We start from the raw sequence: 12,355 nt of genomic DNA, 5'->3' as shown, positions 1-12,355 counted from the left end.
TCTTTGTGTGGGAGTATTAGGGCCGTGTAGCACTAGTGGGGATTCTTGCAAGGCTACTGTGGCAATCCATCACAATCACAATCACAGCAATCAATTTTGCTAAACACGTAATTATTATCCAGCTACAGTATTGTACCTCACACACAATCAACTATGTAAGAGAGTTAGTGTTCTGTTTGGGTTGCATTTTCCTGCGTTTTTTGAAAGCGTTGGTCTTCCTCTTTACTGCCTCTACCAGTGGCTCCACACTGCATTCAGCATGGAGTCAGTACACACGTACACACACTGAGTGGTTGGTTACCTGGCATCTGTCCTGCCTATTCGTCTACGCATCTTCTCTTTCATTATAGCCTCCATAGCCTCGGTGTGTCTATGGGTAGGGCTAATATCACTGTGTGTGTATGGGGAGGGGCTTACTTGTAGCGTGGGTGTGCTGGATCAGGGGCAAACATTGGAGACTCATACAGAGCCCCAAAGCGAGGGTCCATCACATCAAAGCCCCTCTCATTAGAGCCTGACTGGGCATCATCCATTGTGAGCAGATCCAGCTCTGCCTGCATGTGTGGGTTGGTGGTAAGGCTAGGGAGGTAGGGAGGTGGGTAGCACTCACAGAGGCTGGGGCCAATGCTGGAGCTCCTCTCTTCCTAGAGCCCTACACACGCACACACTGAGGGGGGGCACACACACACACACACTGAGAGTTATACCTGAGAAGGAGTTTTGGTGGTGGTGGACTTTTGGAAGAAGTCATCATCGAATCCCACAACCTCAGAACTGATCGTCTCCTTCTCTTTTTTTCTATCCTTCTTTTTCTTTCGCTTATCTTGTACATACTTCTCCCAGCGAGATAGACCATCTCCTCCTACACACACACAAGAGTCACACACACACACACACACACACACACACACACACACACACACACACAACATTACGTTGTTTTTTCTTGAGCAGCTTTGTAGTACTCTCTTTAAGTCCTGTAAACAGTACAAGCGTCATGTGGGTAGGTTGTTATGTCATATGACATCACCTGGCTCCCATGTGATCTCCATTTGATCCCCGCCAGGTTGACCTTTGACCTTTCCTCCTGCTGCATCGTGGCCTTTGATCTCTTTTTCTAAGAGAGCCTGATACTTGTGTCCATTGCTAGTGTCCTCCTCACCATCTGATGCAAGGTAAGCACTGAAGTCCATTCCTGCTTCATCTTCCTTAGAGAACCTATGTGGGTGTAATATGGGCGTGGTTAATGGGTGTGGTCTTACTTCCTCATAGTGGTCTGCAGTCTATGGGAATCAGTTTGGTCCCAAGTCAACTCAACTCTTGATTGCTGCAAAGCCTTGCTCACAAACCTACAGTAGATAATTCTGCTGACACAGCACGCACACACACTACACTACTTACACTGCAGGACTGAAGCTGTGAGGCATCGAGGACCCAGTAGCAGTCGACTCTACCTCAACATCAGAGAAGCACATGTCATCAGGAATAAACCTAACACGGTAATATACAGGGTTAAGAGTGTACACAGCCTTGCATGCTATTCCCAGCTAAAGATCTCAATAAGTAGCAGGGTTAGGTATCAAGACTACTTTGTGTAGGGAGGAACCCTCCCACCAATGTGTACACTGGTTGACTTGTGTAGGGAGGGACCCTCCCACCAATGTGTACACTGGTTGACTTGTGTAGGGAGGGACCCTCCCACCAATGTGTACACTGGTTGATTTGTGTAGGGAGGGACCCTCCCACCAATGTGTACACTGGTTGACTTGTGTTAAGTTTGCTGATGTGAAAAGGTTACGCAATACAAGGGGACCAAATGCTTCCAGCGAAGTTCATTATAAGTATACAGGACATTGATTGGTTCACCTGAGATCCAGTTGTCCCCCACTGTGCTCGTACTCTAAACCATCACACTGCTCATAGATAGCCTCTGCTGTGTGTACACTCTCACACTCGATCACTCCATAGTAGTACCTGCACACACACACAGTGTGAGTGTCCATGCACACGCTAAGAGAGGGCTAACCGGAGTCTGTCCAGTTGATAGCGTCGCAGGCTCTCTTGACTGACCACTCCATCATCTCCTGCTGACACCGGCCCTATAAGCTCTTCTTGTGATAGCCTCTCTCTCCCAAACTGACTAGGATATACAGTCACCCGACACACACTTCCCTCACTGGGCTTGAAGGAGTGGGCTAATGCTACACCATGCATGTGTGTGTGTGTGTGTGTGTGTGTGGGTGAGATAAGGATACACACAACACACACTTACCAAATATATCATTAGCGTTGATTCTGTCCCAGTCCATATTGCATACAGCGAGGCGCTTACTTGTCTTCTCATCAACCACCACCTCTGACACACCCCCCCAATCATGGATCACCTGACCTTGTAGTGTCTTGATTACTATTACACAACTAGTGTACACACCTCATTGGCAGTCTCATTAGTCTCTCCCTCCTCAGGGGCTTCCCCATCAGACTCCTCGTTAGTACTTCCTTCCTCAGGGGCTTCCCCATCAGACTCCTCGTTAGTACTTCCTTCCTCAGGGGCTTCCCCATCAGACTCTTCGTTAGCCTCTCCTCCCTCAGGGGCTTCCCCATCAGACTCCTCGTTAGTCTCTCCTTCCTCAGGGGCTTCCCCATCAGACTCCTCGTTAACTACAGGCTCTATGGGAGGCTTTATGCACATGATTACTGGTATATTGTTGAACATACCTTCTAATTGGTAATACTTTCTCAAATCCTCACTGGAGCTCTCATTGACCTTTCGACCTCTTTTATCCACATTATCTGCAGTAGTATACACATTATAGCAACAACATACCCTAACCCTAACCTAGTATGCACATTATAGCAACAACATATCACTGAATGAGCTTACATTGAACTTTGAACCTTTTGTCAGAGAACATGTGTTGAAAGCGTGCATCAATGTTGACCTTTGCTTCTCTACGTGGAACTCTCTACACAGTGGAGTCACATAGTGAGGGGTCATACACAGGGGGGACTACCTTGTATCGGGGGTCAGAGGTCACATGAGCAAAGCGTGGATCACTCATGATGTAGTGTTCCAGTAGAAGAGGAGGAATATGACTAGCAAAGCTGCCAGTACGAGTGGGATAGCCAAGTACAGGCCTCTCTCTTTTCCTACCACGTTCTCTTGTCTTCTCTGTCGCTTCTCTTTCTTACTCTCTTTCTTGACTGGCCCTTTTAGTTGGCGAACCATGACACACTAGCACAGCACAGCATATATACAAGACAAAGCGCTAGCAAAATATCCACGTGGTTGTGGTTGGTAAGGGTCGTTATAGATCCACAAACCACACCCTTTCAGTAAATGGGCGTGGCTTTAAAGCCAATGTGTGTTTGGTATCATGGAAGATGAGGGCTCCTGCATGTCCTGTATCTATGGCTACTCCAACCAGAGACAGTGGTGAATCAGAGAAGCTTCTTCAACAAGGACTGGGAGAGCTATCTCTTGGCAAAAAAGTCTCTAAAAGTAAGTGTGATAGTTGTTATGCTGGATGGAATTATGTATAACCACCATGATGATGTTGTGCAGGTAATGTTGGTTCCTGGATGGACTCTGTAGAGAGACTAGAGCTCATGTCAGAGTATCATCCCTCACTACCTCCTACCCCCCACCACCATATCATCCGACCCCCCAGACTCCGAGTAGTGGGGGGGTCAGTGATGAGACCACACCCCCTTCATCATCATCTGGGACACAAGAAAACACTAACTCACAACACAATTCATTCACCAGTTGTCAATATTGTATTAACATGTAGTTTGGTTGCAAATGTTGTTTTGCTTTTCTTACTGTTCTATTTCGTATATCAAAATTAACAAATTTATAGTGCACAACGACACAATAACTGATGGTGACAATGAAGTGATAAACAGCCTAACAATAGGAAAGGGGTGTGGCTAGCTATGGGGGACAGAAGTCAACATATCCACTGCGATCACTGAACGTGGGGCTAATACAGTCCTTACCACCTGCACCAGTGTTGTATGGTGGGAGGTCGCTACCTATACCAGTGTTGTATGGCAGACTGTCATTAAGATGATGGGCAATGTCTTCCGCTAAGAACAGATCACATCGCACATATCCACCACCACTCGACATCACCTCCTCCTGTTCACTCTCAGAGTGTACCTATAATTATAGATAAGAGAGTATAGCCACAATGCACACACATGGCACCCTCACCTCTGTGTGGAGTGGCTGGTCTAACAGGAGAACACTGTACACAGAGGGAGATTGCTGTAGCATTAACTGCTCATGATTTACAGTAAATCCTTCAGGCTCTGGCAGAGTGTCGTCATAGGGCTGTGCATGGACACTATACATGCTGCGTGACAATAGTCAATACTCCTTACCTGGTTTGCAATGTAATTGTTGATCTTGTCCTTATCAACCCTGCATGTATATTTCATGGGAGCAATATGTAAGCATCTTCAAACGGCCACCAATTTAGTTCCATTGGTCAATCATATGAAAGCTTATAGAGAAGGTCCTTTCAGATGATGCATTATTTTTGGGCCTGTTTTTAATACCATTGGGCTAAGCATACCATTATGAAAAAGCACCACCAGAATACTCTAGTTACAGAGCCAACTTTATACTCGATCCATGCAGTGAGTGTTAATGCAACACAGTCATGGATGGACAAATTAGGGCCCGGGCGAAATTTTGAATTGAAAAACACCGTTTGAAAGGCTAAAATTTTTGATATTGGATCAACGGTACTCAAGTTATGGTTGTTGAAAGATGTTCAACTACACCCCCCACCCCCTCCATTTAATCAATCTCTTTCAGCTGCCATAACTTCCAAAGTCCAAAATTTTAGGAATTTCTGAGAAAAATACCTTTCAAATAGTATCATCAAAGTTCATATTTGAGAGATAAAAGTATTTGCCAATTTAGCCGTACCATGGATTATAGCCCATGATCCGAGGCCGAAAAATGACAAATCTTGGATTGAAATGCACCATTTGAAAGGTATTTTTCTAAGAAATCCTAAAAATGTTGACATTGGATCAACCGTACTCAAGTTATGGCTGTTGAAAGATGTTCAACTACACCCCCACCCCCTCCGTTTAATCAATCTCTTTTAGCTGCCATAACTTGAATTCTGTGGATCCAAAGTCAAAAATTTTAGTATCATCAAAGTTCATATTTGAGAGATTAAAATATTTGCCAATTTAGCCGTACCATGGATTATAGCCCATGGTCCGAGGCCAAAAAATGACAAATTAGGGCCCGGACGAAATTTTGGATTGAAACACACTATTTGAAAGATATTTTTCTAAGCTTTCAGAAAATCCTAAAATGTTTGACGTTGGATCAACTGTACTCAAGTTATGGCTGTTGAAAGATGTTCAACTACACCCCCACCCCCCTCCGTTTAATCAATCTCTTTCAGCTGCCATAACTTGAATTCTGTGGACCCAAAGTCAAAAATTTTAGTAATTTCTGAAAGCTTAGAAAAATACCTTTCAAATGGTATCACAAAGTTGATATTTGAGAGATAAAAGTATTTGCTAATTTAGCATGTGTAGTGCACTCACTGGTAGGAGCCTTGATGCTTCCAATACAACATGTGAAGTAACAGAGTCACCATGAGCACAGTTAGCACAAACACTCCAGCAACCACCACTGGTACAAATATCACCACAAATTCAGCGTCTGGCAACAATGATAATCATTATTTCCTCCTATATAATATAATGAATACTCACCCCCAGTAGCTATTGGAGTTGTTGCTATTGGTTGAGTTGTAGCTGGTGGTTGAGTGCCATCACTTATAGAGGACATCGGTACGCTGCTCCTAGTGTGAGTGGGGGCAGGCTGTGAGGTGAGAGTGGAGAGCTGTGAGGTGAGGATTGGCCCGCTGCTGCAGGTAGCTGCTGGTATGGCCAGAGTAGGGAAACCTGCACTTGTCTTGCTGTACACATAGCATCCCTCAAACACACAACTGGACCCAGTGCTCCAAGAGGGTACAGTTATAGTGGTGACACCAACACTGACGTCCCGTATCAACTGCACAGAACTCTGCATGTGCAGTCTGGGTCAGTAGCTAGCACAGGGCCACAAGTTATATAAACTACTATTCATATGGTTGTGTAAATAAATTACATTTGGGGAAAAGTTGTTGACAAAACAATCAGTATAATTCTATTGGCTGTTTCAATTAGTTTACACAAATACATGGCACTCTATATGGCACTCACTGTATTGCCTTGTTGAGTGGTGCAAGTGTAACTGATCTCTGGACTGCCCAACAAATCAGCTTCATGAACAAACTGCCACGAATACACAACTGAGCCATTATTGTAGCATGTGGCACTCAGGTCAATATTAGATCCTTCCCCTGCACACCCACACACCAGTGTCAGTCAGGTTATAATTATAGCTAACTAGGAGATGTGTCTTACCATCCAGGTTATCACAGGCCTGTGTCGAGTGCAGCAGAGTTAGACACAAGAGTGTAGCAATCTGAACAGTTGCCATCCCTGCACAAAGAGACACCGTGCAGTGCAGTGTGTTATGGCATCTACAGTGCAAGTAGGTCTTCCCCTCCCCCATCATTAACCCAGCTATAGCTACTCGTCTATCCTACACACACACACATACCTTACACACAACCAGAGGGATCCAGGGAGACTATGATTATAGGGATAGCTAGCTCTAGGACCTATACAGCTCTGGATAGTAGCTAGCTAGCTAGTAATACTGCAACACCCCTCACTGAGCATTGACACAAGGGGGGAGGGGCTGTCTATGGGGGCGTTGGTGGTCACATCATCAGATTACAATGTCAACATGATTGAAACACAAAAAGCCAGCAGAAACATTACCTAACACTATAGGGTATCATGTGCACATAGCCTTCAAGATCAGGTTCAAAATAATCTCGTACAAATCTAGTTTTGTCCTGAGAGGTTTCTGATACATCTTGTAATCTTTGCTTGTAGTACTCTGTTTCATCATCCTCCGTATGTGCTGTAGCATAGCCACTGGAACTGATGGAGTTGAGGTACTCTTGTATGAGTAGATGAGGTGGTGATTCACCGAGGAACTTATCCATGAGGGAAGTTGGCCTATCATGTTCGTGTTTAGTTTCCTCCCACAGAGAGTCAACTTGTGTGTGTAGTGAGAGAGAGCTCCCGTGCAAGACACTAGAGAATGGGTCCACTGGAGGGTACTGTGTGTGTGGAGAGTGGGTGGTGTGTGGGTGGGTGTTTGGGGTGTGGGGGTGAGAGACATACCGCAGGGTTGTCCAGTTGATGCTCCACAACACTGGCCAGAAAGTGCATCTGACTCTGTAGAGGAATCATTGTCTCACATACAGTACATTTAACAAATCATCAAACATAACTTTCAATGAAAGCATCAGGGCTACACACACACACACACACACCACACACACCACACACTACACACACACCACACACACACAGCACACTACCTTTTCTTTTCTCTGTTGATAACGTGGATACCAGGAAATAATACATATAACGACCATCACCACAGCAACCAGGATGATAATAGGAATAACGAGGAACAGGATGACCCACGTGTACACTGGTAGTACATAACCTGCACATTAGTGAGGTAGTCAACAGGGAAACCACAATTTGATAATAATATAGTTTACTACACTAGACAACAGACACTGTGTACTATTCACAATTCATTGATGTTGGTATTCAGATCTGACAATAGAAGCTTTGCAATGCTAGCATCCCCTGCAATGCAATGCAATGCACTAGTGCAGTAATTATTAGCTACCTGCACTGAAGCACTACAAAGCAACTGACACGCTCAGAGCAGCAGCTAATCACCTGGAGAAGTGATGTTAGTGGAGGTGATGTTAGTGGAGGGTGTGCTAGTAGTGGAGGGTTCTTCCTCGACCATACTCATTACAATGCACTGAGCAGAGATATTGTTGGAGGTGGTGTACATGCACACACTCTCCAGTGGTAGCAGCTCACTGTTGTTGGTGAGCTGGTACCCAGGAAACACTGTCATGGAGTCCAGGGTCAACTGTATAGGGTCCTGGAGGAGGAGGGGGGGTGAGTGTGTGTGTGTGTGTGTGTGGGGGGGGGGCTTACTAAGTGTTGGTCTAACTGTGGAGTGTAGCAAGTGCCAGACACATTAACTGAGTGGTTGCCATGCCATGTGAAGCTGGTCTCATTCCTAGAGCAGGACAGGGACAGCAGCTCTCCCTCCAGTGGTGCAGGTGGTAATGAACAGGATGATGATGATACAGTGACAGATTGACCAATGTCATTCCTGTAGTTGCCTCCAAACAGACACACAGAGCCCAATGGTTGTGGTGCTATGTCCAGAGTGAATGGATTCCCATCACACACAAAACGCCGATTAATATCGAGAGAAGTCTGTAGTAAAGAGATGCATGCGTAATGAATGGACAATTGAACACACATGTACTGAGCCACCTACCCTGTACGTGTGCACTGAGCCACCTACCCTGTACGTGTGCACTGAGCCACCTACCCTGTACGTGTGTACTGAGCCACCTACCCTGTACGTGTGCACTGAGCCACCTACCCTGTACGTGTGTACTGAGCCACCTACCCTGTATGTGTGCACTGAGCCACCTACCCTGTATGTGTGCACTGAGCCACCTACCCTGTATGTGTGCACTGAGCCACCTACCCTGTATGTGTGCACTGAGCCACCTACCCTGTATGTGTGCACTGAGCCACCTACCCTGTATGTGTGCACTGAGCCACCTACCCTGTATGTGTGCACTGAGCCACCTACCCTGTATGTGGATCCTTGGTGGAGGCAAAGGGCCCACAAGTGAATTCTCTTTACACACACAAAGAAAGGTAACTCAGGAGATGGTAGATACACTGTCACATTACTAGAGGAGCAGTTGACTCTTAGTTCAAGAACAGGGTTAGCTGTTAGGGGGGAGAGGGTAGTATATCCATAAACACTGAATGGACGGACTTACAAGTTCTTCTCTGCTCAGCAGTGCTGATACCATTCACTGTTGCCACACCTCCTGCAATGACATCATTAAGAGGGTCCAGGTCTAGGAATACAGAGCATAGCACATCATCATCTTGTTTGAGCTCTATCACAGCACATGTAGAGCTCCCAACATTGTAACAATCGTTTTGTACTCTAACAAAGTATTTGTGATCGTCTTTGAGACCTCCAGAGATGAGAAGAGGGGCATCCCAGGACACTAGTAGGCTTGGTAACAGGTAGTTGTCCTCTCTGTCCACAGCTACACAACTGAAGTTACTAGGTGGGTCAGCAAAGTCTGCATGTGAGGGGATCATAAGATAGTGGTGGTGCATGTGAGGGGATCATAAGATAGTGGTGGTGCATGTGAGGGGATCATAAGATAGTGGTGGTGCATGTGAGGGGATCATAAGATAGTGGTGGTGCATGTGAGGGGATCATAAGATAGTGGTGGTGCATGGGGATGGTTGTAACACTCACATCTGGGCAGTGCTCTGAAGTTAACGTAGTCACTGCCTGCCTCATTCTCCACAAAGCACTGATACACACCGTGTAGGTTGAAGTCAATAGTCAGATTATAGTTGAGTATTCCAGTGTTGATATTATAGTACTGAGTGATATCAACACCATCCTTGTACCAATAGAGGGTTTGGTTGGGCCCAGTAACTCGGCACTCTTCTATGAAGTGTGTTTGATCCAGACCCTCCAGTCGATGTATGTCTCTGTGCTCCAACCCAAGCACTGGGGCCACACCTCCATTACCTGCACGTATACACACAACCATGCATGTAATGATATCTGCATGCCACACGTATACACACACAAACATATATAGGGGATTATACAGTGGTGCCTTATACTGAATAATAAAGGGGCTTCATTCCCAGAAGTGAACTGTATAGGAATGTGAGAAGCTCTACACTTACTTACCGTAGCCTGGTGTGTTGAGCCAGGCTCTCTTGCTCACAGTGATGCTAGTGTACTGTCCAATGCTATTGAGCCCATCTCCCGCCATGCACTCATAGTAGCCATCATCACTGTGTGAGATGTTGTGCACAGTGAGGGTGCTTGCACTAGGCTCCTCCACTATAGTCCAGTGAGTGGGGTAATCACCAGAGCTGCCATTGAGGCGCCATAAGATAGGGAAGGCGTGCAATACACCATTCATGACAATAGGGACAGTGGCAATGGAACAATTGAAGGAGACAGTGGATCCATGCGATGCTGACACACTCTCCGGATGACTAGCTAACAGGACGGGGGTGGGGGAGAGGGCAAAGTCTGCATGGGGAGACAGTCTGGACTCATATCAGTCACATCTATATCATTATTATCACAGAAACCAACATTATAGATCTAGCTATAATGACTACAATTTGTTTACCATAGTTGTCTTTACAATTAACATCTCTTCTAAGTACTGGACATGCTCTGGCTTGTAGTAGCACAGCGAGTAGCAACAATCCTCCAGCAATAGCACAACTCTTCATTCTTTACTGCAGTCAAGAAGAGCTCACATTGCATGCAGTGGCAGATTGTGTGCATTAAACCCTCCAAGTGTATCCGTCAACAAAAGCAATTTCCTGTACATGTAATTATGTGCCCACAACAGCACCTCACATGGCAATCAGTTCTGCTGTCAGCTTTCTGTACTGTACCGATATAATCATTTATTACAAATGAAATATATTGTACCAATGATGGCAGAGTGTGAGATTAACAAGATGAAGTAAAAACAAAAGAGAGGGTTCTTAGTACTCAAAGTTGTCCTCATTTCCTGACAGTAGAGTGGCAGCCTCAGCGTCGGGTGCAATATCTGTCTTTATCTTGACTGTAGTGAAGTCTACATGTCGACTCTTTGCTTCCTCCTTCTCCCAAGAAACACGAATGAATGGTCGCTGCACATAGTTGTAGACAACTGTACAGGGAGGAGGGGTCAAGAGGTCAATACACACACACACACATGATCTAACTACACACATCCTAAGACATACCTTCAGTTCGCCCAGTCGATTGACGAACTCTGACCTTTTCCTTAGTGGTAGGATACCCTGCAACATAAACATATAGTGCACAAAGAGGCTTCCCTCAGTACATGGCAACGGTTGCAACAACAGAGGCCTCATAATAACCAGGTAATGCCTTCACCTTCATTGCCAATACGTATCTTCTTAAGTCCTTTCTCCCGAAGCACTTCTTTAGCTATGTCTCTATTCTCAAAGTATTTGAAGAAGCAGTACAAGTCCGTGTTGGTAACCCCTGACAACACAACCACATTGCAAGTGTAATAAATTATACAAATTGTTGCAAAAAGTGGCCGAAATTTCCCCTTTCAGTTTGGCCATAAAAAAGTGCAGGCTAGAATTATTATGACATGAATATCTATAAGACATGACATACGTTGTATCCTCTCCTCTCCCATGGAGGGAGGGTGTTGGTCATCCCAGTCAATGATGTCATCTTCCATCAGAATAACAATCTGACACTCCCTCTCTCCTTTCTACACACACACAGACAAGGTTAGGGTAGGCTGCACTGAATGAGAGCTCACCTTGGCACACTGGACCATGACGGGCATGAGCTGGTCTCTTAGGTACCTCTCAAACTGACTCTTGGCTCCATCATTAGACAGCTCATTCAGCAGATCACCTACACACACACACACACACACACACACACACACACACACACACAGCACAGTACACACAGTCACTACGACCCTACAGTGATACAGTCAGGAAGGGGGTGGGGGTGTAGTTCAACATCTTTTCAACAGCCATAACTTTAGTGCCGTTGATCCAATGTCAAATTTTTTAAACATTTTCTGAAGGCTTAGAAAAAAACCTTTTAAATTACATGGTTAAATCAAAAATGTTGTTGGGGCCATAATTTGCCATTTTTCTGCCTCGGACCATGGGCTATTCCATGGTGTGGCCAAATTGGCAAATAGTTTTATCCCTCAAATATGAACTTTGATGAGACCATTTGAAAGGTCTCTTTCTAAGCTTTCAGAAAATCAGAAAATTGTTGAAATCGGATCTACGGACTTCACAAGTTATGGCAGCTAAAAGAGATTAATTAAACGGAGGGGGGTGGGGGTGTAGTTGAACATCTTTCAACAGCCATAACTTGAGTACAGTTGATCCAACGTCGAACATTCTGTGAAAGCTTAGAAAGAGACCTTTCAAATGATCTGTAAGATTTAAATGGGGCCATAATTTGTCATTTTTCGGCCTTGGACTATGGTGTGGCCAATTTGGCAAATTCCCAATTTCTGAACATTGATGATACCATTCAAGAGTAGATAAGAGTTTTCTTATCTACTCTTGTACCATTTGA

At 45.1% G+C, this 12,355-nt stretch overlaps 4 protein-coding genes and 1 long non-coding RNA gene across 8 annotated transcripts in view; 1 reads left to right on the top strand and 4 right to left on the bottom strand.

The window, feature by feature from the left end:
* Positions 1-90: 90 nt before the first annotated feature.
* LOC135333229 (ESF1 homolog) lies at positions 91-3,286 on the bottom strand. Of its 4 annotated transcripts, XM_064528150.1 has the most exons (17): positions 3,015-3,285; positions 2,885-2,966; positions 2,719-2,793; positions 2,539-2,670; positions 2,432-2,454; positions 2,273-2,384; positions 2,027-2,201; positions 1,867-1,974; positions 1,402-1,491; positions 1,263-1,349; positions 1,031-1,218; positions 936-977; positions 708-862; positions 611-652; positions 418-554; positions 302-370; positions 91-248 (listed from the first exon to the last, which is right to left on the bottom strand). In XM_064528150.1, exons 1-17 carry the CDS (start codon positions 3,060-3,062, stop codon positions 152-154), a joined length of 1,662 nt encoding a protein of 553 aa, XP_064384220.1. In that variant the 5' UTR covers positions 3,063-3,285; the 3' UTR covers positions 91-151. The 4 variants fall into 4 exon arrangements, with proteins under 4 accessions (XP_064384220.1, XP_064384218.1, XP_064384217.1 ...); XM_064528148.1 differs by having other exon boundaries at positions 2,432-2,661; positions 3,015-3,286; XM_064528147.1 differs by having other exon boundaries at positions 2,432-2,670.
* Positions 3,287-3,347: 61 nt separating this feature from the next.
* Positions 3,348-3,894, top strand: LOC135333237 (uncharacterized). Its single transcript, XR_010393785.1, has 2 exons — positions 3,348-3,502; positions 3,566-3,894. It is a non-coding gene; the product is annotated as an uncharacterized LOC135333237 (long non-coding RNA).
* Positions 3,841-6,782, bottom strand: LOC135333232 (uncharacterized). The gene is made up of 8 exons (XM_064528154.1): positions 6,647-6,782; positions 6,448-6,525; positions 6,244-6,383; positions 5,752-6,064; positions 5,581-5,698; positions 4,390-4,429; positions 4,220-4,339; positions 3,841-4,165 (listed from the first exon to the last, which is right to left on the bottom strand). Exons 2-8 carry the CDS (start codon positions 6,521-6,523, stop codon positions 3,938-3,940), a joined length of 1,035 nt encoding a protein of 344 aa, XP_064384224.1. The 5' UTR covers positions 6,524-6,525; positions 6,647-6,782; the 3' UTR covers positions 3,841-3,937.
* A 35-nt stretch (positions 6,783-6,817) lies between these two features.
* Positions 6,818-10,584, bottom strand: LOC135333226 (uncharacterized). The gene is made up of 10 exons (XM_064528144.1): positions 10,401-10,584; positions 9,947-10,297; positions 9,497-9,778; positions 9,000-9,314; positions 8,804-8,946; positions 8,128-8,415; positions 7,858-8,071; positions 7,482-7,612; positions 7,282-7,335; positions 6,818-7,217 (listed from the first exon to the last, which is right to left on the bottom strand). Exons 1-10 carry the CDS (start codon positions 10,504-10,506, stop codon positions 6,867-6,869), a joined length of 2,235 nt encoding a protein of 744 aa, XP_064384214.1. The 5' UTR covers positions 10,507-10,584; the 3' UTR covers positions 6,818-6,866.
* A 76-nt stretch (positions 10,585-10,660) lies between these two features.
* LOC135333233 (BTB/POZ domain-containing protein 10-like) overlaps positions 10,661-12,355 on the bottom strand; it is a 2,586-nt gene continuing 891 nt past the window's right edge. The window contains exons 4-8 of the mRNA XM_064528155.1: positions 11,568-11,665; positions 11,417-11,516; positions 11,165-11,275; positions 11,011-11,067; positions 10,661-10,934 (exon numbers count right to left, since the gene is read on the bottom strand). Of these exons, the coding sequence (XP_064384225.1) occupies positions 10,768-10,934; positions 11,011-11,067; positions 11,165-11,275; positions 11,417-11,516; positions 11,568-11,665 (533 nt within the window). The 3' untranslated portion in view covers positions 10,661-10,767. The remainder of the gene's footprint in view (positions 10,935-11,010; positions 11,068-11,164; positions 11,276-11,416; positions 11,517-11,567; positions 11,666-12,355) is intronic.

This window comes from Halichondria panicea, chromosome 3, assembly GCF_963675165.1.
Source record: "Halichondria panicea chromosome 3, odHalPani1.1, whole genome shotgun sequence".
Lineage (NCBI taxonomy): Eukaryota > Metazoa > Porifera > Demospongiae > Suberitida > Halichondriidae > Halichondria > Halichondria panicea.
This window is presented reverse-complemented; position numbering and strand designations above follow the sequence as displayed.